The 25465-nt window shown below is 33.0% G+C and overlaps 1 protein-coding gene across 1 annotated transcript in view; it reads left to right on the top strand.

Moving 5' to 3' along the window:
• Positions 1-25465, top strand: part of LOC129911653 (voltage-dependent T-type calcium channel subunit alpha-1H) — a 228411-nt gene that overhangs the window by 126507 nt on the left and 76439 nt on the right. The window contains exons 4-6 of the mRNA XM_055989517.1: positions 6324-6433; positions 11913-12144; positions 17300-17471. Of these exons, the coding sequence (XP_055845492.1) occupies positions 6324-6433; positions 11913-12144; positions 17300-17471 (514 nt within the window). The remainder of the gene's footprint in view (positions 1-6323; positions 6434-11912; positions 12145-17299; positions 17472-25465) is intronic.

The raw sequence follows: 25465 nt of genomic DNA, 5'->3' as shown, positions 1-25465 counted from the left end.
TATTATTCGCTCAAACAAACACACTTTTCAATCACTTTATTTACTACTAACAATTTCCAACACTTTATTTCACTTTGTACTGTACTCTTTCACATTCAAGATTAAACTGTGTCCGGTCGGTGTCCACGCTGCCCTTTTATACCTGAAATTCGGAATTCGAGAATGTCTTCGAAGGTTCTCGTCTTTGCTTCTCGAAGCTTCCTTTCCAAGAGGGGGCGCTTCGTACTTCCAGTCCAGTGGGATATTTTGGGATATTCAGCAGTCGAGGGAATTTCTTTGGATGCGTTCAGAGGGTAGTTTCTTAATTACTAAAGGTCCGTTCACATTTCTACCTTTACTGTAGCAGGTAGTGTGTTCAGACTTTTATCTTAAAAGTAGTTCGGTAATTCATCGTTACATTGCCCCCCTCTTAGGATTGTTCGTCCCGAACAACTCCATTGCTTCTTTCACCATTATAACGATGTAAACGGTCACAATGAACTACCTTTAATTTGCCTCTTACCCCTCTCTGTATACGGTAAACCACGTCGTTGATTCTGGTTATTACTGTGTAAGGGCCTTCCCAGTTTTGTTGTAGCTTCGGTGATAGTCCCTTTTGTCGGTGGGGATTGTAAAACCACACAAGTTCTCCTTCTTGAAACCCTGTTGCTGTCGCTCGCGCGTCATATCTTGTTTTCATCCTGTCACTAGACGCTTTTATATTTGTCCTTGTCCGTTGGTGAATGTCAGCCAGTGTTTCTTTCAGGTTATCAACATACTCATCTATTTCCTGTGGCTCATTTGGAACACATCCGAATTTTATCTCACTTGGCAGCCGTATTGTAGAACCAAAAAGGACTTCCGATGGTGTATGTCCAGTGGAACTATGTGTTGCACTTCTATAAGCCATCAAGAATAATGGAATATGTCGATCCCAGTCTCGTTGATTATCGTTGACTACTTTTGACAGGTGTTCTTTAAGTGTCCTGTTAAATCGCTCAACCATCCCATCAGATTGTGGATGAAGCGGTGTTGTTCGCGTCTTCTTGATGCCAAGGAGTGAGCAAACCTCTTGAAAAATCTTAGATTCGAAGTTCCTTCCTTGGTCGGAATGAAGTTCCATGGGTACTCCGAACCTGCTCACCCAATGAAAGACAATCTTATCCACAACTGTTTTGGTTTCCTGGTTTGGGATGGCAAATGCCTCAGGCCACTTGCTGAAGTAATCCATCACTACGAGGATATACCGGTTTCCTTTGTTGGTTTCGGGAAAAGGACCTGCCACGTCTATTGCAATCCTCTCAAAAGGTGTGCCCACATTGTACTGATGCATCTTGCTTTGCATTTTTCTAGCTGGTCCTTTGCTAGCGGCACAAGTATCACATTTTCGGCACCACTTTTCAACGTCTTCTCTCATACATAACCAGTAGAATTGCTGGCGTACCTTTTCCAGCGTCTTGTTGATGCCTAAATGGCCTCCAGAAGTTCCCTCGTGCATCTCTCGGAGAACATCATTAACCTTTGACTGAGGTACGATTAGTTGCATTACATAAGATTTACCATCTGCGGATTCCCACTTACGCCTGAGTAACCCTTCTTGCACATGAAGTGAGTCCCATTGTGCCCAATATGCTTTGAGATTGGGGCTTCGGTCGGAGATGTCGGCCCATTCTGGTTTCTCTTCATGTTCCTTCCATGCAAGGATGGGTTCGATGTCCGAATCTTCCTGTTGGGCCATCCTGAGTTCTTCATTACTCCAGCCGCAAATGGGATCAGCTCTCGTTCTTCTTACAGCGACAACTTCCTTTTCCTCTAGCCGTGTGCAATGCTTGCAGTCTTGCTTGCACGGGCGCCGAGATAATGCGTCTGCATTTGAATGTAGCTTTCCTCTTCGATGTTGAATCTGACATTGATACGTCTGGAGTATCTCGATCCATCTTGCTACTTGACCCTCTGGATTTTTGAAGTTCAAAAGCCAATTTAGTGCACCATGATCTGTGCGAAGAAGGAACTTCTGTCCATAGATGTACTTATGGAAGTGCTTTGTTGCCAATACCAGAGCTAGAAGTTCCCTTCTGGTCACGCAATAGTTTCTTTCTTGTTTCGAGAGTACCTTGCTGAAATAGGCAACGACCTTTTCTTCTCCGTCATGAACTTGCGATAAAACAGCACCAACTCCAACATTACTTGCATCTGCGTCAATGATGAATTGTTTGCCTGGAGTCGGATAGGCCAACACAGGAGCTTCACATAACCGTAGCTTCAGTTCCTGAAAGCTTTTCTCACACTCACCTGACCATTTAAAGGGTTTACCCTTCTCCGTAAGCTGGTGCAAGCTTTTGGCGATTCTCGCAAAATCCTTCACGAACCGTCGATAGTACGTTGCCAGACCCAGGAAACTCCGAAGTTGATGCTTGTCCTGAGGGGTTGGCCAGTTCTTCACAGTGTCAACTTTTTCAGGATCAGTCTTCACTCCTTGGGATGAGATGATATGCCCCAAATATTTAACCTCGGTCTTGAAAAGTGCACATTTCTTTGGATTCAACTTAAGATGTGCTTCTCGTAGCCTCTGGAATACAGCCTTTAGGTTTTCACAGTGGTCATCAAATGTTTTTCCGTAAACGATGACATCATCCAAATAGACTAGGCAAGATTTCCAGGTTAATCCATTCAAAACGCACTCCATCAAGCGCTCAAAAGTAGCTGGGGCATTACATAGCCCAAACGGCATGACATTAAACTGCCACAGACCATTTCCTGTGGAGAAAGCCGTCTTTTCCCGATCTTCTGGATGGATTTCTACCTGCCAGTAGCCACTCTTCAAGTCCAAAGTCGAAAACCATTGTGCTCCTTCCATTGCATCTAGAGTATCGCTGATTCTTGGCAGTGGGTAGCTGTCTTTCTTCGTCACATCATTCAGCCTGCGGTAATCGACACAAAATCGAGTGCTTCCATCTTTCTTTTTGACGAGAACTACCGGTGATGCCCAAGGGCTTTTGGAATTTTCGATCAGCCCATCTTTCTTCATTGTCGATATCATTTCTTCAACTTCACCTTGTTTGGCCAAGGGGAGACGTCTTGCTGGTTGACGAATCGGCCTAGCATCTCCTGTATCGATTCGATGCTGCACGAGTTGTGTTCGGCCGTACTGCCCGCTGGGTGAAGAGAAGATATCCGAATATTCGTGAAGAAGCCTTCCCGCAACATTAAGCTGATGTTGACTCAAGTTGTCTGATTTAAGAATTTGAGTCTTTAGTTTCTCCGAGTTCATAGTCATCTGTGTGTCCACCTCGTTGATCTTAGTTATTGCGGCCACAGATTCACATTGCCCAACAACTTCGCCTTTCTTAAGCTTGATTGGGTACGGTTTGATGTTAACTATCCGTACAGGTACCATGTTGTTCTTTGGTGCCACAAGAGTCTTCCCGATGATGATGTTTTCGGAACTTTGCTCAACTTCTGGTTCAACCATGAGGTATCGATGGCTTCCAAAGTTCCCCTTTAACTTGGTCCACACAAAAACTTCTGAAGAAGGAGGCAGGCACATGTCTTCTTTGATGACAGTTCTAATTGTTGTCGAGTTTTCAGTGCCATAGACCATTGGAATCTCTACATTTCTGTATTTCAGGACTTGATTACCGATATCCAAAATGATTCCATGCTCCTTCATGAAGTCGATTCCAATGATGCACTCGTCACATATATCTGCCACCAAAAACACATGCGAAAACTCTAGTTCTGCCATACGGATCGTAAGACGAACTTCACCGTACACCCTTGCTGCTTCTCCTGTGGCGGTCTTCAGACGGTAGCTGTTGGTGTTATGTAGCCATGTCATCTTCACCAAGTCTCTTCGTACAATAGAGGCGGTGGCACCGGTGTCAATTGTAGCCACGTGTTGTTTGTTGTTTATGGTCGCTTCCACTGTCAGACTTTTGTTGTCTCGTTTAGTCTGTGAGACTTGAATTGTGGTTCTGGAGCCATTGATACCAGAAACCAGCTTCTGCCCCTCGAAGTTGGTTCTTACTCGTTTTCCCGAATGGGAATCAAGATGAGCATGAGTGTTAGTTGTATCGCTTACCTGTTGTTGGGCAATATTCCTGTTTCCACAGTGTTGGCAAGCAGTTCTTCTTGGTGGCAATCTGCACTGCCGCTGGAGATGTCCGGTCTTGTTACAGTTCCAGCATCGAGCAGCTCCGTCCCTCTGGTTTCTTTGGAATGCGAGTTTTTGACAAGAGCATTCTTCCACTGCAACTTCTCTTACCCGATGAACGCCTTGAGAAGCCTGTTCTGCTGCTTCCATAGTCAGTGCAAACGCTAATGCTTCAGGAAGGGAACGTTTTCCAGCTGTTCGAATTGCTCGCTGAAGATTTATATCAGATACAGCACGTACAAAGGCTTCTGTCGCAAACTGATTGATAATGTCGTCTCCTGCTGTCGGATATGCCAGATGAGCTAACCTTTCAATATCTGCTTGGAGTTGTTGCAGAGTTTCTCCTCTTTTCTGGACTCTTGTATTGAGTTGGACGCGGAAGACTTCCTGCATATGGCCATCTCCAAAGCGTTTTTCAATGACCTGGACAAGAGCGTTAAAGTTACCATTCTTTTCTGGTGGTAAAGTTTGTAACAACTCAGCAGCAGGACCTCTAAGAGCAAGAGTCAGCGCTATACATTTGTCTTCGTCATCCCAGCCATTTGTTGTGGCAGCTGCCTCAAACTGTTTCTTGTAGATCGACCAAGAACTTTGTCCATCAAAGGTTGGTGGATGCATTTCCTTCTTCTTTGAATACTCACCAGAACTTTCTCGGGCCTTAATTTTTCGAAGCTTGTCCAACTCTTTAGTAATGTCTTGGAATTTCTCTTCGAACTTTGTGTCCATTGCCAACAGCTCTTCTTTGTTTTCTTCAACACGCTCGTCAAGAGCAGTGAACTTCTTCTCGAAATCACCAAGCTTTCCCTCTAAAAGATTTTTCTGTTCTTCTAGAAGATTCTTTTGCTCATCGCGATGTTCTTCTAGATGTTTCTCCATTTTTTCGAGAAGATTCTGTTGTTCACTCTTTTGCTCTGTTCGTTGTTGTTCCATTTGTTCTCTTTGTTCATCAAATTTTGCAAGGAGAACAGCCATCATGGATGACATATCGGAACTAGTACTTACTCGTTCTTCTATCATTTCAACTTCGAATTGAAATGTATCCAAATCTTCGCTTTTCTGGGTTAAATAATCTTGCAGGCGAATAATGAGGTCATTTTTCGATCCAGCAGTAGGAAGACCTCGTTTAGTTAATTCCGCCTTCAGCTCAGTCAAACTTAACTGATTTAATGTCTTACCCATTTTAACTTTTTAAAATGCGAGCACTTTTACTTATTTCAAAATGTTTTACACTTTGTTTATTGTTAAAACACACGCGCACTTTTTATTTTATTCGCGAAATTATCTGATTCGCACAAATAAATAAGTTTTATCCCACTTCTGACACCAATGTAATGTTTTATTCCGGGTTCACAATAAAACTTATTTCGTTTATTTTAACTTCCACTTATCTTTCCGTTCAAATAAGAACACACTTTATTTCAAATCAATTTACTTTTATTATTCGCTCAAACAAACACACTTTTCAATCACTTTATTTACTACTAACAATTTCCAACACTTTATTTCACTTTGTACTGTACTCTTTCACATTCAAGATTAAACTGTGTCCGGTCGGTGTCCACGCTGCCCTTTTATACCTGAAATTCGGAATTCGAGAATGTCTTCGAAGGTTCTCGTCTTTGCTTCTCGAAGCTTCCTTTCCAAGAGGGGGCGCTTCGTACTTCCAGTCCAGTGGGATATTTTGGGATATTCAGCAGTCGAGGGAATTTCTTTGGATGCGTTCAGAGGGTAGTTTCTTAATTACTAAAGGTCCGTTCACATTTCTACCTTTACTGTAGCAGGTAGTGTGTTCAGACTTTTATCTTAAAAGTAGTTCGGTAATTCATCGTTACAATATTTAAAGCCTATTAAAAAGAATAATATTTTTTTTTACAAAAGATAATTTTCAGTTGAAAATGATTTTTTATTTCTTATTGTTTGCTTCATTGAATTTATTGACTTCGAGGTTGACTGAACTCTCCTACTTGATTTAGTTTTTTTTTTCGTCATTGGCTTTTTTCTTCACCCACTTGTCCTACTCATGGTTCTTAGTTCCTGAAATTGGTATTAAGAGCGACATTGAAAGTTCTAATTTTTTTTTTTAATAAAACATTAACTTAAAAACCGAAGCTACTTGTGTAAAACTTATAACGAACATTTCAAATATTAAAATTTTCCTTAACTGATATAAGATATTTTTTTAATAACACATGGTTCGAGCGGATATCAATTTTGGTTATCATTTTGAACTGTGTTACCCTGGGGATGTACCAGCCATGCGTGGATGATGCTTGTGTCACAAATCGATGTAAAATATTGCAGGTAAGTTTAATGAATTCATATAAACAATAAGATGTTTTTTTTTAATACAGTCTTATTTCAACATTTTTGTGGATTTTTTACATGTAAAACACTCAAAGTAAAAAACTTGAAAGTAAATTGTAAAAAAGTGCTAAAAACAAAAATAATCGATATGAAATGTTTTAAGTTATAGAAAACCAAAACAAAAAGAAAATGAAATAATTTTAAACTAGCCGACCCCGCACTCAAAATTCGAGTGCCAATTGTAACTTTTATTTATGCTCAAATAAGCACACTATATAAATCACTTTATTTACTACTAAGAATATGCAACACTTAATTTTATTCGAAATTCGAGAATGTCTTCGAAGGTTCTCGTCTTTGCTTTTTGAAGTTTCCACTTCCAGAAGGGAGAGGGCGTGGTTCAGCACATTTGTTTTTGTGTTTTTCCTCAATTTTAATTTATTGTTTTTATCTATTTCGGTAAAAAAAAAATAAACAAAGTATACATTCTGCACATCTAGATAAAATTTCCTATCGTTGGGTACATCATTTATGCCCCTTGGGTTTTTGTGGGCCGCGTATTTTGTACCACAAAATAATTTTGCGTGATTTGGGTTGATGAGGCGGGCAATTTTTAATAACCCCAAGGCTAATTTAGTTTCCGCGTATCATTTCTACCGTGGACCAAAAAAACGTCATTTTAAATTAGGCCAAGTTTTTTGTTTAATATTATACCAATTTTCAATGTCCTCTTAAGTTACTTGGTCATTTGTTAGAATTTAACTGTTGGAAAAAATTGGTACAAATAATATTAAGTTAGAACATACTCATTTAGTGTCGTGCTTAAGCGATATTCTATGATATAGAACTTCATGTAGGTACTGTTCTGTAGAAATGTTCTTTAGGTTACGAAAAAAAAGGCCGATGCCTAGGCAATCTACTGACTGCGGTGTTCTGTAAAGTTTGCGTAAAAATTAATGAGAATTTTAAGATTTCAACCATTAGTGGAGTAACTAAAGCTCAAAAAATGGCAATATTAGGGAAATATATTTGCTTAAATTTCATAAATTTACTAATGCCAAAAGATTGTCAAGGCAATTAAAGGAAAACAACTTTATGGGAGTGAAGGACAATCTGCTATCGTTTACGCGATAAATACTATTTTCTCAAAAGTTGACTTCAAACACAAATACAAATATTTGAACACAACGGCAACACCTACAATATTTTAATATACATTTTTAAAAAGCTAGAATGTTATTCATATTTGTTAAATAAGAATTAAGTAATTTGAGGAAAGGGTTTTTGAAAAAATGGTAATTAAACTCAGATTTAAAAAAAAAAATTATTAAAAAAATTTTAACATGTCCTTTTTAAAAATTTTTCAGAACTTTTTTTAATAGAAGTTTTGAAAAAAAAAATTAACTTATTTTTTTTAAGTTCAACATTTAGGAAAGTTATTTTTTCTTCATTCAATAGCCCTTATTGTTGAAAGTTAAATAAAAGTTTAAAGTTCTTATTTGCCGAATTCGTGGTATAACATTGTTGAGAATATTCCATAAATAACCGAGATAATTTTTTTTTTTCTTGAGAAATCCGACTTTTTTGCTAGGTAATTTTTCCATATTATTTAAGTTTTGTACCCTTTCAGAACCTTTCAGAATACAAAAACTTAAATAATATGGAAAAATTACCTAATAAAAAAGTGGGGTTTCTTAAGAAAAAAATTTTATATCGGTTACTTATGGAATATTCTCAACAATGTTATACCATTTTGAAAAGAGAATTGAACACACCAAATTTTCAGGTAACTTTCCGAAACATCGTATTGCATTTTTTTACACTACGGTTCATTGAATTAGAAACTTATAAAATTGTTTAGTACTTAGTTGGGAAAAAAAGTAATATTTGCTTTAAAACTGATGCAGCTGAGTTATTCAAGGTTCCGTAACAAAAAAAAAATGAGAAAAATTAAGATTTGTAGTCACGGCACATGAAAAACCGTCACAGGGTGACCATTTTTTCGATTTTTTTTTCGAATGCCCATAACTCACAAAATATATGGCTGCGTTTTTTTCTATTATTTTTCTGATAACTGTCACCACCTACTCTACCTACCGTTTTCGTTTCGATGTTGACTTTTGGGACACCCTGTATTTTTTTAAAACAATTCATATTTTACTACGAAAAAGTTTTAAAAAAATCATTTAAAATTTTGTGATAACATTTTTTTTACAAAATAATGAGTTGAGGACCATTCTTATAAAAACTCTTAATTAAATTTAGTGGATTAAAATTTTACAGGTAGAAATGAGATTCTGGCTTTTTAAAAACGCATATGTAAATATTGTGGTTGTTGCCGTTGTGTTTTATGTTTGTGTTTGAAGTCAGTTTCTGAGAAAATTGCATTTATCGCTTAAACGATGGAAGATTGTCTTTTACTCCCATATATTTTTTTTTTCTTTAAATTACCTAGAGAATCTTTTGGTATATCTTTATTTTGTGAAAGGAGAATGGGCAAATTTGTATGGAACGACGTTGCGCGGCCAAAAATGATTTTGTCATTTATTGATGTAGTTAAGTCATAAAAGTATTTTGCAAACGTTTTTTTTTTTCCTGCTACGTGTCTTACAAATGGATAAAATGCATTTTTGCATTCAACACTTTTTAAGGATTTGCTCAACATTGCAACTTAAAAGTATATCTTAAATGCAAAATGCTGATGCTTTGTCGTTTTTCCTGAGCCTGAAGACCCTAACCTTGAATATTCGACAAATAGAGACCAAAATATAACATTTTTAAAACCACACTTTTGAGTTTTTTTTTTTTTTGAATTTTTTGTTCAATACCTTGTTAGTTTGAATCTTAAAAAAAGTCTCGATAGTGTTGGTTTAAAAAGCTTATATTAAGAGTTCTATTGGTCGGATATTCAAGATTAATACTTTCAGGCTCAGGGAAAATGACAGAGCATATATTATGCTCATTCAAAATCAATAATCAAAACTTTTTCCTTTTCACATTGCACAAAGCATTAACACTACAAATATTGCAATATCTTACATTCTTAATGCTTTGCAACAAAACGTCCATAATAAAAGTTATTCCTAAGTTGTAGTTCTTTAATTTGATACCAATTTCATTAATGGCCGCCGAACGTCCAAAATGCCCATTCTCCTTTAAGAAAAAAAAATGGTTTTATTCAAAAAACAATTAATTTTAATTTTAAAAACAATACGGCAACATAGGCAATTTTTAACCTATAGAGTATAGACATTAAAGTATTTTTAATTGCCGACGTTTGAAAAAAAAAAATCATCAAAATCAGAGCTGTTCGGATGGGTTCCCTTATAATTTACTTTAGTTACTCCACTATATTTTGTTTGTTTAATTTCCACTTTTACTTTCCGTTAAAATAAACACACACTTTATTTCAATTTAATTTACTTTTATTACTCGCTCAAATAAGCACACTATTTAAATTACTTTATTTACTACAAACAATATCCAACACTTTATTTTCATATTGTACTGTAATCTGTCACTTCCAAAATTAAATTGTCCCCGGTCGGTGTCCACACTGCCCTTTTACCTGAATTTCGAAATTCGAGAATGTTTTCGATGGTTCTCGTCTTTGCTTCTCGAAGCTTCCTTTCCAGGAGAGGGCGCTTCATACTTCTATTGGGATATTTTGAATGTCCAGTCCAGGGGTGTGTTCAGAAAATTTAAAGACATGTTCACACTTTTTACTAAAGGTGCGTTCAGGTGTTTATTTCAGATGTTTATCTTAAAAGAAGTTCAGTAATTCGTTACAATATTATATGTATATTCAGCAAGCAAGCAAGATGCTTCTTGTGATATCTTAATTACAAAATTATGTTAAGTATTTAAGAAGTTATGAGGGAACATACATTCACATTTTCAAAGAAGCTAGTTTAATATTAATATCCTTTTTTCATGATTTTCGCGAGGAAGTCCATTCTTCTAATACACATTGCTGTTAGCGTTGTTAAAGCGGATTGATCTTCCGTGCTCTCTTTGCGAAAGCATCGTAACGCTATTATTCAAATTATAATTTTTCGTTACTACACACATTTTTTCTAATTTCCCTTCGAGTAAAACATCAAACTCCTAATTAACAAAAATCATTCAAGATGAAATAATAACTTTATCTCGCCAACTACTACTGATGGTATGGTAATTACTCGTATATTAGGCCATATACGACGCCCGATACAACACATAATAGGTATACACTTACCTATCAATGGTTTGTCTATATCTGGAATCTGGATGGTTTCGTCTCTCTCATTATATGCTCCTCTTAACTAAACACTTCCGAATTCCTTTATTGTCGACAAAGATCAACCTGTAGAACGCTCGTTTTGTTTGAGGCATTTTTCGTCGCAATTATGTGGTTGTGTATAGAGAAACGTGGGGTTATATTGCCAAGGAAAGATACCTTCTTACGTATTCAATTTAAGTACTAAGGACATGCTTCTATGCTTGTTGAGCATCGTTTGTTGTGTCTTGTGCGGGATGAGATTCACTAAGATATAAGCTGTCGATGTTAATTGACGGTATGGTGTGTTTAAGTATGGAACAAAGTGTCTCTATGTCATGGCTCTTTGTCTTGTAGGAGTTCTATTGAATGGATAATGAATATCACCTTGCTTCAAGTCATTACCATTCTATACTATGATGTACTTAAGAGGTTTGGAGCATTTGGCCATGAGCTTTTGGTATGTATGACACTGTTTATATAGGTAAACATAACAAGGGTAAAATAATGGTTTAATTATTGTAAATTGGTTTTAACCACCAAACAACATTCTAACTCAAGGTTTTCTTTACCTTGACCTTTTATCTAATATTCTTTAGTGAGAAGAACCACAAAGTTCATAACGTTTGTAATGTCCTTGGAAATTACCTCTACAAATCCCTAATCTATTATGCATTAGCGTTCTCTTACTCATTTACGAAATGCATTCGCTCTAGTTAATCCAATATTTGCTAAAAGAAAATGCGGACAGACATACAAGTGCCAAGCCATATAGCGGCGGCGGCGACCAACAACGTTGCAATATGACTCAATTAAAATACTTTATTACTTGAGGCAGAAGGCATCCACAAAATGAACACGAAAAAAGCTTCTCTTTAATTATAATTATTTTGCCTCCACGTTCGTTCTGATAAATAATTAAGATACAAAATTTAAAAGCCAAACCATCAATTTGTCTGTTATTTTTATATTCTACCTACACGTACATTTTAGAACCACCAGACAATAAAATTCTACTTTTGGCAGTAACTTATAGGATTTAGATCAAAACCGCATTTGATCAGACACAAACACAACACGAAGAAATTCAAGGCTCGGCTACGGCTACGGCACGACCGACACAAACGTTAACCAGTATGTCAGCGGGCGGCGCGCGGGAATTTAATTGAATTGTCATGCTTCAGATCATTGATTGGTTTTATTGGGCTTTATTTGCAGATGTTCGATGATATAATTTTTGCATTTTTCGCGCTGGAGATGAGCATCAAAATGGTCGCCATGGGAATGTATGGAAAGAACACCTATCTGGCTGACTCGTGGAATCGTTTGGACTTTTTCATTGTCCTTGCTGGACTCCTCGAATATGTGATGCATGTCGAGAATTTAAATTTAACAGCGATACGGACGATACGGGTATTGCGACCGCTCCGAGCTATCAATCGAATTCCAAGTGAGTATATAATTTTGTTTCGCACAAAAATATTATCATAAATATTGAAGCTTTTTTCATTGGGGTTGATGGGTTTTTTTTTGTATCATTTGGGGACAAGGATAATATGTTTGTATAAATAATTTAATTGGTTCATATGTCTACCACATTGATGGATGCAGAGCTACAATAATTTTGTTTTTTTACTTATTGAAAAGGCTGCGCTTCCAATATGTTATCAATGAGGATTGGTATATGCGCCAATTTATTGTCTTTATGGAATGATAATTGTATTAAACAACTTATAACGAATGCAATGGGAAACTATAATATATACATAATACATTGCTGTTTTATAAAACGACAACTTTCAGGATAATGTTTTTGTTTAAGAGTATGATGTTATCTATTAAATGTTTTTATTTTAAAAGGTTTTCCTTATTCATGGAGTCTTTAAAATCAAATCTCTTTAATAGCATCAAAAGTAGCAGATTTTTGGAAAGCTGTTTAATTTATTTATGATATAACCGAATTTTCACTGTCTCGTCGCGGAAATTAGTGCACTTGATTGCTCTGATAACAAAATACAATTATCCGGGGAAAAATAGCCTGTTGCCTTACAAAACTCTTACTTAATTCTTTGTGTAATTATTTTGCAAGAATAGGGGGCAGGGAGATATCTAAATTTTTCTATCGAGTTTTCTAAGGGTTTTTTAGGCTTTTCTAAGGCTTTGTAGCCAGTTCCTCTGAATCTAGATAGTATAATTAATGAATTAAACTGTAATTTTTCCATGGTAGTATAAACTGGATTTGAGCCCGGAAACATTGGATTGATAGTCCATCGCATACACTAGAGAATACTTCAATTTAGGATGCATTTTTCACAACCCTGTTGTTTTGTAAATTCATAACTAAAAAAACTTAAATTTATTACTACACACTCGTTGATATAAATTCTAAATTTAAAATAAACGGGTTGAATTTGAATTATTTTAACAATGCAAAATAATCAAAATGCAAATATGAAATATTTTGCTATATTATGCAGGTACATTGTACATATTTGAAAGACTAAATCATGTTATATTTTTTGTGAATCAATTATTTTATATCATATTTATGCTCAATGTGAGAAATTCTTTTGAAATGAATGACTATTATTATGCATGTCATATTTGTCAAAAATTAATTAGTTTTTGTCAGTTTTGTAATATGATAAATATTTTAAAAGTTTGAAAAATCCATTTAATGAAAAATTTAACATAAATCAAATTCGGGAATTGAATATGAATCGAATAGTATCTGTGTACATACAGGGTGTCCCAAAAGTAATGGATCAAACGAAATATGCTTATAGGCCAACTTAAGGGCTCTCAGAATTTGGTAACTTGTTCATCCCAAATCCTTACGGTTTTCAATTTAATGCAATTTTTGTGGAATTTCGAAAAATCCCGACTTTGCAACATTATTTTGCTTCCTCCGCTCATAATTGGTTTTTGTTTTTTACAATTCTTTCACTAAAACATTGCCTAATAATGAGAAATAATTAATTAATCAAAATATTTTTTATTTCATACCCCATTTTGCTGCAAATTAATTAACAGTTCCATGTTTTATAAAAACTCAATTTCTTACTTTTATTTCAGAGCAATATCCCGAAAAAAAAATTGTATGGTGTGACACGGGTTTATTATTTTAAAAACTTCCCGTGTTATTGCAGTTTTCAAAAATGTATACAAATTTCCAAAGTTGAAATTAGAACGAAAGATATTACAATTTCAATGCAACAAAACAGGGCTTTTCAGAGAAAAATAACAAAGAAAAATAAACAAATTTTGTCGACTGTTGTTTGTTTATTTCTTTTTGAATAAAAGCCTCGATTTTTGTTTGTTTTTTGCTCTGAAAACCCCTGTTTTTTAGCACTCAAATTGTAATATCTTTCGTTCTAATTTAAATTTTATAAACTTTTATACATTTTTGAAAACTGCAATAACAAGGCAAGTTTTTTAAATAATAAACCAGTGACACACCTTACAATTTTTTTCGGGATGTTGCTCTGAAATAAAAGTAAGAAATTGAGTTTTTATAAAACATGGAACTGTTAATTAATTTGCAGCAAATGGGGTATGAAATAAAAAATATTTTGATTAATTAATTATTTCTCATTATTAGGCAATGTTTTAGTGAAAGAATTGTAAAAAACAAAAACCAATTATGAGCGGAGGAAGCAAAATACTGTTGCAAAGTCGGGATTTTTCGAAATTCCACAAAAATTGCATTAAATTGAAAACCGTAAGGATTTGGGATGAACAAGTTACCAAATTCTGAGAGCCCTTAAGTTGGCCTATAAGCATATTTCGTTTGATCCATTACTTTTGGGACACCCTGTATATGTATATGTACTCCAATATATCAACATTTTTTAATTGCTTCAAGGCTAGAGATGTTATAAAAACTTCCTATTTATGAAATTTTTAATAGCTTGAGTGTTGAGTAGATATTTGCAAGTTACTCTCTAAACATCAGTTTTTGTTGCTGTTTCGTTCAAACCTTCAACACTAATAAATGCCCTATAATCTAATAATCGAAATTATTTTTTTAAAGTTATACTTCTTTTTCGGCGTTTGTACAGTGAAAATTTACTTTTTGACAAGAATGCTAAAGGTATTTACTAGTGACCTTAGCACTATCTAGTTTCTTATAATTGTAAAACAGTTTTTTTTTTGTATGGGTGTGATGCAAACTTATTAAGAACATTTTTGTATATTAGAAGTAGTATATTTTAAAAAAAATTAAATTACTTTTTTATAGCCACTATTCTCAACGGTTATAACAAGTTATAACATTTTTTTAATGGTTATGTATTAGAAGATTATTGTAAAATATGACTAATGGAATTCATGCATTTGTGTTAGCAATGTGAAAAACTTAAGATTTTACAGTTAAAATAATTTATTAAATTAATAGGCTTTTTTTTGCACTTTGGTACCAATAACTTCCTAGTGACTCTAGATTTGATAAAAACTTTTACCATTCCGCAATTCCCTTTGGACGTGAATATTTTTTAAAAAGTTGGCCACCTATGTTCTTATAGATTTTTTTTTTACATTTTGCATCGAAAAACGTTGGTAAAGCATTCGCTTAGAGACCTAAGAGTTGTAGGTTCGATCCCCAGCGGATGCCAATTTTTTCTTTTTTTTTAAAATAAATTGATGATTTTTTTCAAAGTTGAAATAACTTTGATTTAAAGATGTTCTATAACGGCAAACCACTTTAAACGACCGATGTTCTACTTTGATTTTAAAATTTTCGTCTTCAACGCAAAATCATTCCGAAAAATAGTTGAATCAACGTGGTTTTCGTTGATTTTAAGTTGTTTTTTCCCTCAGTGTAAGATGATGAAATTCAAAATACACTGAACGAAAAAAAGCTAATATTTTCTAAACTGGTTGCGATAGTAATTTTTTCTATTTGGTTTTAGTACAGTCATTAGTTAAGCTATCAGCCATTTCAGGCTTATCCATTTTTTACCGGACACCCTGTATATATATTAAATCATAGTGTTATAATGTAAAATGTTTTTTTTTTTTGCTCCTAACAGAGTAATATAGCAACTTTAAACAAAACTATTCACCAAGAGGCATTATTTAAGCCAGAATAACCAAAAACAAAGAATCTTTTTGTGTTTATGCAATTTATGATCTTAAAAATTCGTTTTGCCGTAAATACTTAATTAAAAATAATAATAAATATTAGTTTCTTAATTGACATTTTTCTGCTCAAGTCCACAAATTACTCGTATTATTGCTTCTAGTTTATAAAAGAAAATATAACCCTGCCAAACCTTCTCTCATCCGTATTCGAGATGTTGCTCTTCACTTTTTCTCTTGACATTTTCGTTCAAAACGTGATTTTCCAATTCTTCGTCTGCACGATGATTCTTTACTTTCTCTAGAGCTGTGTAGTGTAGCAGGAATGACATTTCAAAAAAAAAAATAGAAATCAGGGTAAACCAACCAACCCATCTATAAAATCCGTCAACAAAGATGTAACAAAACCGACAACACTAAGTGGATTAGGAAAGACGATGCCATGAGTGGTCCCCATTCCTTCATCCTTGACATAGAAGTAGATATACAGAGAAGTATACTCGTAGTTCCTACGTGATATGCGACCAAGTTTATTTTCCTATAGTTTGTTTGTTTTGGCAGTCTTGGTCTCACGTCATTTCTTGAACTCGTAATACAATGATATTGGATTGGATGCATTTGCAAGATTATTTGTGACTATTACGTTTTTCTGAAGGAAAAAGATATACTTTGCACAGTTTAAATAATATAATAAGATAAAAGCATTCTTTGAAAATGAAATTATAGAGTTGTCAAGTTTGTATACATACGCACGTATAATAGGAGTTTGAGAGAAAGAATAAAGTGAAATATCCTATGACTGGTCATTTTGGAAATATCTAGATTAGGGTGGACCATATTTTGAAGTGTCCTAATTTTGTATGATCTAAAAAAATTCAAATCAAAAAATCCTATATAAATGTAGAAACAAGAATAACTAAGGTAAGTGCGGCTAATAAGGCCTAACTAAGAAAAATTTTAAATAAAATGAATATGCTTTATGAAAACAAATAAAGTTTATAAAGTAAATAAAACATGTCAGCCTCTGGCGTAAGCGAAGACAACACAGGCATAGGCCCTTATAATATGGTAGGGTAATATGGCCATAAAGGCCAAAATTCGGTAATATTCAGCACATTTTCTAACTGAGATCAATATTAGGTAAAAACAGAGATATAGTTAATTTTTGTAGGTACTATAAAATACCTGCATAAGAGTAATCTAACACAAAATTATTACGATTGAAGAAGTCGATTTCTTATTCTAGATGCGCCAAAATCCCTTAAAAAATAAATGACTTAGCACTGACGAATGCACATAAGTGATGACGTGGCTACCAATTTTAACCTTCATTTATGAGTGTCACAGCTACTTGGAGCTACTACAGTCACTTTAATTTAAATTTCTTTTACACAGGCCTTATTAGACGACATGCTTTATTACCCGCACCTACCTTACATAATGTTATCAATATAATTCAAAACCACCAATAAAATTATAATTAATATATTTAAAAGGTGTAACTTAACTCTTTTTCTAATCCACAGGTATGAGAATCTTGGTTATGCTTCTTCTAGATACCTTGCCAATGCTGGGCAATGTCCTATTATTGTGCTTCTTCGTATTTTTCATTTTCGGAATAATTGGCGTCCAAATGTGGGAAGGAATTCTCAGACAACGCTGTGTCAAATCTATACCTGAAAATTATCTATGGCCAAAGTAAGTTTATTCTTATAAATGTTGTTGTGCTTATAATTTTATCATTTCAAGTGACATTTAGCTTAATATTTTAATTTTTTGTAAATTAAATTAAATTTATAAAATAAATAATATTTATAATATTTATATAAGAAAACATTTAATTAACAAAATAATATATAATTATTATAATTAAAATTGTGATTTTTCGTAATAATAATTATGCCTGTATTGTATTAGTATTTTTTTTTTATGGTAATATTTAGTATTGTGTTTAACAATATTAACTTAAAAAATCAAAACTAATGTAACTTAACTAAATACATATCTGAGACATAAGACTGTCAATAAATAGGCTTTTTACCAAATGCATAAATGTTCCAAACAAAAAAAGACAAGAAAACATTTCTGACGCACATTTCAGAATTCATAGCAAAAAATTTAGCAAATAGTCAATAATGTATGATATTTATTTTTTACCGTATTTATTTTTTTTTTCTGTTCATTCAATTTTTTTAACATTTAAATCGTTAAGCTGATTCCATTCTACGTTATCTTATTATTTTGATATTCGATCAGGGTGAAATGATGTGTCGAAAAAGATTTTACATTTACACCATATACTATATACATCACCTGTAAAATCATTATTTAGATAGAGGTTTATTATTATTATTTTTTTTCTACCGTTCAAAATTTCTAAGTAGGACAACTGACCACCCCTCCCTTCCCACCATTGCATACGTCCTTGATTCTGAGTAAAAATAAAAGTTTGCGTAATGTTTAATTCTGTGAGACGAACGCCATTTTAAAAAACGCGTAACTCTCAATATCTGGGAAACGAAGCACAAGTCATCAAAGACAGCTATCTTTTTTTTCACTATACATGTGCAAAACTTCGAGAATTCGAAAGAGTTTGTAAGTATTTCCTACTAATTTATTCAGGTGATTTATTGCTCAAGATTGTCCATTTTAATTTTAATTTATTATTTCCGAGGTCTGGAGGTGTAACTACACAGGAATAACATAAATGATTGCAGTATCTATTTTGGCTGTAAACTACTGTAATTTCTTCCGCAGCATGTGCTAATTTTTCTTAAAAAAATGTGTTGAAATTTGTATAATTTATATGTGTAGGTGCGCCAGGATCAGACCCCGAAATCGGTCAATGACCGTATAAAACAACCATTTTGTAAATGATCATATCCCGAAATTCGGGATTCGCCCCCCCCCCCCCCTTTTTCCAAATTTCACAAATCACAAATGACTTAACCCTGAAATTTTGGCTGGGCCACCTAGAGTAGGTACTGAAAAAAAAATCTACAAATAAGGAGCCCGTCTGGCTATTATGGGGGTTTAACCTTAACATACACCTACAAAACATTTATATTTTTTAAAAACCTTATAACGCCTTTTAAAAATTTGTGTCGTGTACTTTATTCCAATGAAATACTTTGTTAAAGAAACTTTAATGTTAACCTATTTATAAAACAAAATATTAAAGTTTGGTCTTTAATGTTTCTATTAAACTCCATTAAACATTAATGTTATTGAATTTAATTATATCCTATTTTAAAAGTATCCTTTTCATTTTTGGTTACTGTTAAAAAAGTTATGCTGGAACAACAAAAAAAAAAAAAAATAAAAACACATAAAATAAAAAAAAAAGAATGCGAAACTCTCTTTGAAAACCCCCTCACTAACACTCACACAAAAAAAAAATATTATTATGTTGAATATTTGAACAGACAATAACGTAGAATCTGTAACAGAGTCTTATTTTAGCCCCTAGACATTCTGGGGCCACAGGTGGGTAGTGGGTTGGACATTTAACAACCCACATGCTGAAGCTTATTTCACAGATAACAATATCCCTTTGCTACCATCATTGTGGGCTGCTACACACATACATAAAAAACACTTTTCAAATTATCTTATATTCTCCCAAAAAATACCAAAGGATATGGGAAATGGTATTTCTTGTCAGGGTCGATTTAAAAAACAAAACAAAATACAGGGATTAAGGGCGCTATAAATTTAGTCACTTATTATATTCTATTGTACATTTATTTGTAAAAGTAACAACAAAATGAGTTCTTGCATGTAAACGTTACTTTTTGTTTGACATCGTTACTCGTCCTTTTATGTATTTTTTAATATATTTTTGCTATGTGTATTTCATAAGTTTGGTAGGTGAAGTATTTTTGGTACTTTTAAGGTACTTCCGTTAATTTCGTTACAATCGTTAATCCCTTAGTTTAGTTTAGAAAGTAACGTTTCGTTATTCGTTACTTTCGGTTGGATTTTCCACCGAAAGTTTAGTTATTGAATTTCTTTGAATTAGCAGAAGATTTCTTAAAAAAGGAATAAAAGTATTGAAAGAATTAAAAAACCGACTTACACTTTTTCTCTTAAGGCCACTTTTAATTTGTATAACGAGAAAAGAAATTTGTATGTATTTTGGGGCCTTAAACCGTGGAAGCAAGTAGATATAATCCGCCTTTTGTCATATCATCCAAATGACCTGCCAGTGAGCTCAGCCCAGACACAACCCAAAAGTAGCACAAAGCAATTTGTTTCCCATTTTGTGGAGCAGAATACGCTTTCTGTTTGGATTCTTGTTTTTTCGTTACACTGAGCTCAAAGTTTTTTTTTTTTGCGAGAAAACGGATTGAATGAATGAATGAAAATGTGGAACTTTAAGGTTTTTTTTTTCTTTTTTGTGTTTAAGTTTTTTTTTCCGGTGCCGTAGATTCCCTTAACAATAAGAAAGGTTCTTCATCCTTGAAAAAGTAGTCTCGCATCGAAACACAACTTCGAGTGTTTTTCATTCAATGTAATCAATACATTGAGATTTTGTGGAAAGCATGTGAAAGTAACTTTGTTGGTTTCTGATTCGGATGCTCCATGTTCCCCACTTGAGGCTTTGAGCGAATGAGGTATTTATATTTTGGAAAGGGAAATCAAATTCCTACTTATATGGGGCTCACAAAAACAAAGAAAAAAAAAAAGAAAAATACTTTGCATAGACAGAGATAGGATCGCTTGGTGGATTAAGATGATTTTTTTTTCTCGTTTGTTCGGTAGTGTGGTTCCGACCTTTTTGTTTTTGTCTTGTTATTTTTTAAGGGATTACGAGTTTACAAAGAAGAATACATTTTACTCCACGAATAAGGATTTGTGTGTCGATATTGAGGTTATTTTTTGTTTTTTAAATCAGATTATTATGGTTGATGAAATTTAAGAGATAAAGTTTCAACTTTGCAGATAGTTAACTTCTATCGGCTTATTTTGAATCCTTTGGGGGGAAAATGATTTCTGAGTAATGTTGTGGTTAATCTTCTGTGAGAGAGATTATTAACTTGTTTGTGTTGTCATATTTTTTTTTTTGTTTAAACCAATAGTTAAGATTTGTACAAATTTTGTTAGAAGTTTAATGGAAATATATATATAAAACCATAGGTACACAAAATTGGATATATGAGAAATAATTCTTATTTTCATGATAGAGAAACGACAAATTTCCATATAAAAATTTAAAAAAATTGTAGCGGCAGAAGCAACATATAGAGGTAAAAACGAAATTTCAATTACCTACATATTTAATTGGTCTTGACACTCTAACGTGTATTGTATCCTCACAACATCTTTAAAAAATATACAAGAATGATTCATGTTCATTTGTTCATAGATTAATTTATAAGGTTTTCCTCAAAGTTATGTAAGTTATGTAAACACAAACACAAAAAACTAATATTGTTTTTTTTTATTTCTCGATAACGACAAGACATTTTTGCATCCGGTTTTCTGTTTTTGACTAAAAAAATTAATTAATTTTGAAAGCATATTAATTAGGTACTTTATTACATACAATTTTGAAAAAAAAACCAGTTGTCACAAATTTTACTTTTCATTTATTACTTTGCGTTTGAAATAGATTTTTTCAAACTATTCCCTAAAACAGATTCATTTCTAACATAGGCTTGTGAGTCTTTTTTTAGAAAATTGTCATCTCCTAATTTGACAGTCGAGTTTGTTGTTGGAATTTGTTTCTTCTACGCATTCACCACTTTTTGCAAGATTAGAAATATTTTCTCACTTTTTGTGAAAAAGAGTATGTACTTATCCAAATTGTCTCCGCATCATTTTTTAAGGTTTTTCATTCGGAAATACCATAAGAAAAGTACGTTTAAAACTTTTCACTTTTGTACTTTTCCACTTTTTGAGCCAATGCAGTTAGGCTTTAATTCTAAGCGAGATGGCGATGACGTCACAGCGAACTGATAAAAATCTATCGAGTATACCTTGTTTTCTTTTGTTTTTCCGTTTTGTATTGTTTCAGTGCTGAAACCTGGTGTTTTTGCAATGCCCTAACGGACTTCCTAATGGACTTCCGAAGTTTTTTTTTTGTTTTGTTTCATAAATGGGATTCAAAAAATTATTTGTGAAAAATTATTTTTTTTTAACCGGCTCAAAAAATATATGTTAAGAAGAGACATCCAGTAGCGTCCTTAATTTGGAGCTCAAAAATTTATTTAGTTGTTCTTTTTTTTTTTTCTTTTAAAAACTTTAAAATATTTAAATTTAATCAGCTTGATCAACCCAATCAGGCATTTTATTTTTTTTTTTTTTGTTTTCATAAATCGGGTAAGAACTGACTGAAGCTATAAAAGTTTTCACGAGCACCACTGTTTTTACAATTATAAAATAAAGTTTTTTAGATCTCACAAAGTCATAAAAAAAGGCCTCATTGTGTCAGTATAGTTTCAAAAAGAGCTCCAATCCTATTAATTTTTCATATCGGTATAACCTCAATGTCCTCTATAACCACGGTGACCTCCGTCCCGGTTTACCCGGGACTGTCCGTCCCGTATTTCTACAGCTTGTCCCGTATTTTGTTATTTGTCCCGTGATTTTAACGTATTTACAAATTCTCTGGTTTTTGTTTTCAAATTATTTTAAATACTTTGTACCGAAAATGAGAAAATAGTGGTTGAAAATTAAAAGTTTTTCTAATTTTTCGGATCAAATCATTAAGCCAATTTCTGAGTCTGCAAAGTCAAAAACATCTTTTGGAGCAAGAAAATGTGAGTGACAAACGATTCAAAACACTCCAAATATTCTAGCACGGGTAAGAATTTCGTTAGTTAAGCTGCGTTATGTGCAAAGAAAAGCAAAATTTTCGTTTACGATTTCGTTGAGTTGGTTTTGTATGAGAATCCTTAGTTTCTAAATTTTTTTGCAAATTATTAAGTTCCAGCTTGTGTTTGTCAGATTGAAAAGCTATAGCTGGAAAAGTTTTTTTCGAATAATGAGCAACATATGGAAGAGTAAAGAATTCAGCTAATTTTCAAAACTTTTTAGGACATGTTAAAAGTTGAATTAATTATACAATTATTATATACAATTTCAAATCATTTTTTTAGAAGTTATTAACAATACCTACAATAACCGTTTTCTTAATTTCTGATTTCGTAAACAACTTAAATGATTTCAACGAAAATGCTTCCATCAAATAGATTAAGAAATCTGATATCAAAATAAGGAAAAATTATGAAAACTCATTTTTAAAAAATTCAATTTTTATTTAGGTTTTTTTTTTTGAAAAATCAATGTTTTCAGAACGACCCAACGAATTTTTTATTTGTCCCCAGTTTTGCTTTTAGAAATATGGTCACCGTATCTATAACTATAAGACAAAATATGAATTCGTTTAAATCTCAATGCATTTCAAATCAAAACAAGAATAAAAAGAAACTTATTTTCACAATCAACATTATCCTCTTAACTTTTCAAAAGAAAATTCGATTAAATGTATATGTGTGTGTAAAGGTACGTGTTTGAACTTTTTAAAATCATTATCTACCTCTGTATGTCGTCATTCAAAACACTTATAAAAGACAACAAGGTTTCACTTAGTTCCCATTTCGTTACCAACAAAACTCGTTAAGAACAAATTTTAAACTCATTTTCAAATTCCACCAGCACCAGAAGATCCAAAACGGAAATGTCAACAGGATAAAATCGGTGTAAACAAAGTTCACATTCACTTTGTTTTTGGCTTTTTGGAAATTATTCCTGTGTCTTGTAGGTTTATTTTTATTTTTTTTTTTCTCATAAAATCCCAAAGTTAAGCACTTAGTATTACATTTTGCCTGCAATATATGAAAGTACCTACTTTAAAGGTGACATTATGGATTTATGAAAAAAAAACAATTATTTTGGTTCAAATTGCTTTGATGATAAATCATATGAATATAACAAGTTAATTCACCAAATTGCATTTAAAATATCTGTTAATAGTTATAAAACTTTTTCAAACAAGGTAATCGCGTGTATTTGGGTCTTGATTTCGAATTTCAAACGTGTTGCTAAGCCCATTCAGGTAATAGAAAACAACATTTTTTATTTTTATATCAAAAAGTTCTATTTTTATAACTTGTTTTTACTGGTCATACATTAAATGTAACTATTTGTCATTGTAACAAGAACAAGTTCGTGCCACAAGTGTTGCAATTGTATTTCTGTTTGGTTCATCAAATAGTTTAAGGAAAATGTGCACTTCCAACTTTTGCCAGCTGTGACAATTTAATGGATCCTATCCGGATGTACACATACATATGTATTTGCACATGTATATGCTCATGAAGGAGACTTTCCTCATAGTAATTTGCATATTAAATGTGTGCGGCTATCCAAGGGAAATGTACACATTTGGTTAGTTTGGTGTTTGGCCAAAGATGGAATATGCTCAATGGATGGATGAGGCTGCACGTAGGTATTTTTCACTATAAAACTCCCACCAAGCAAAACCTCAAATATTGTGTATATGGTACACTCGTATGACTTAAATTAATTGGATGGAGGTGGTTTTTTCATGAGAAACAAAATTTTGTATTAAAGGAAAGAAAGCTCTATGTCTATTATAAAATAGATTTTGTACCATATTGTTCAATTGTTTTTAATAATACAAATACAGGGTGTCCCAAAAGTAATGGATCAAACGAAGTATGCTAATAGGGGATCTTAAGGGCTCTCAGAATTTGGTAACTTGTTCATCCCAAATCCTTACGGTTTTCGATTTAATGCAATTCTTGTGAAATTTCGAAAAATCTCGACTTTGCAACAGTATTTTGCTTCCTGCTGCCATTATTGATTTTTGTTTTTTACAATTCTTTTACTAAAACATTGACAAATAATTAGGAACAATTAATTAATGAAAATATTTTTTATTCCATAAGCCATTTCGATGCAAATTAACTAACAGTTTCAAGTTTTATAAAAAATCAATTTTTAACTTTTATTTGAGAGCAACACCGCAAAAAAAATTTCTATGGTGTGAGAATGGTTTATTATTTTAAAAAGTTGCCCTGTTATTGTAGTTTTCAAAAATGTATAAAAGTTTCCAAAGTTGCAGTTAGATCGCAAAATATTACAATTTGAATTCAACAAAACAGGGTTTTTCAAAGCAAAAATACAAACAAAAATAGAGGCTTTTGTTCAAAGAAAAATAAACAAGTAACAGTTCGAGAAAATGTGTTTGTTTTGGTTGTTTTTTGCTCTGAAAAACCCTGTTTTGTTGAATTCAAAATGTAATATTTTGCGATCTAACTGCAACTTTGGAAACTTTTATACATTTTTGAAAACTACAATAACAGGGCAACTTTTTAAAATAATAAACCATTCTCACACCATAGAAATTTTTTTTGCGGTGTTGCTCTCAAATAAAAGTTAAAAATTGATTTTTTATAAAACTTGAAACTGTTAGTTAATTTGCATCGAAATGGCTTATGGAATAAAAAATATTTTCATTAATTAATTGTTCCTAATTATTTGTCAATGTTTTAGTAAAAGAATTGTAAAAAACAAAAATCAATAATGGCAGCAGGAAGCAAAATACTGTTGCAAAGTCGAGATTTTTCGAAATTTCACAAGAATTGCATTAAATCGAAAACCGTAAGGATTTGGGATGAACAAGTTACCAAATTCTGAGAGCCCTTAAGATCCCCTATTAG

This window comes from Episyrphus balteatus, chromosome 2, assembly GCF_945859705.1.
Source record: "Episyrphus balteatus chromosome 2, idEpiBalt1.1, whole genome shotgun sequence".
NCBI classification, from domain to species: domain Eukaryota; kingdom Metazoa; phylum Arthropoda; class Insecta; order Diptera; family Syrphidae; genus Episyrphus; species Episyrphus balteatus.
This window is presented reverse-complemented; position numbering and strand designations above follow the sequence as displayed.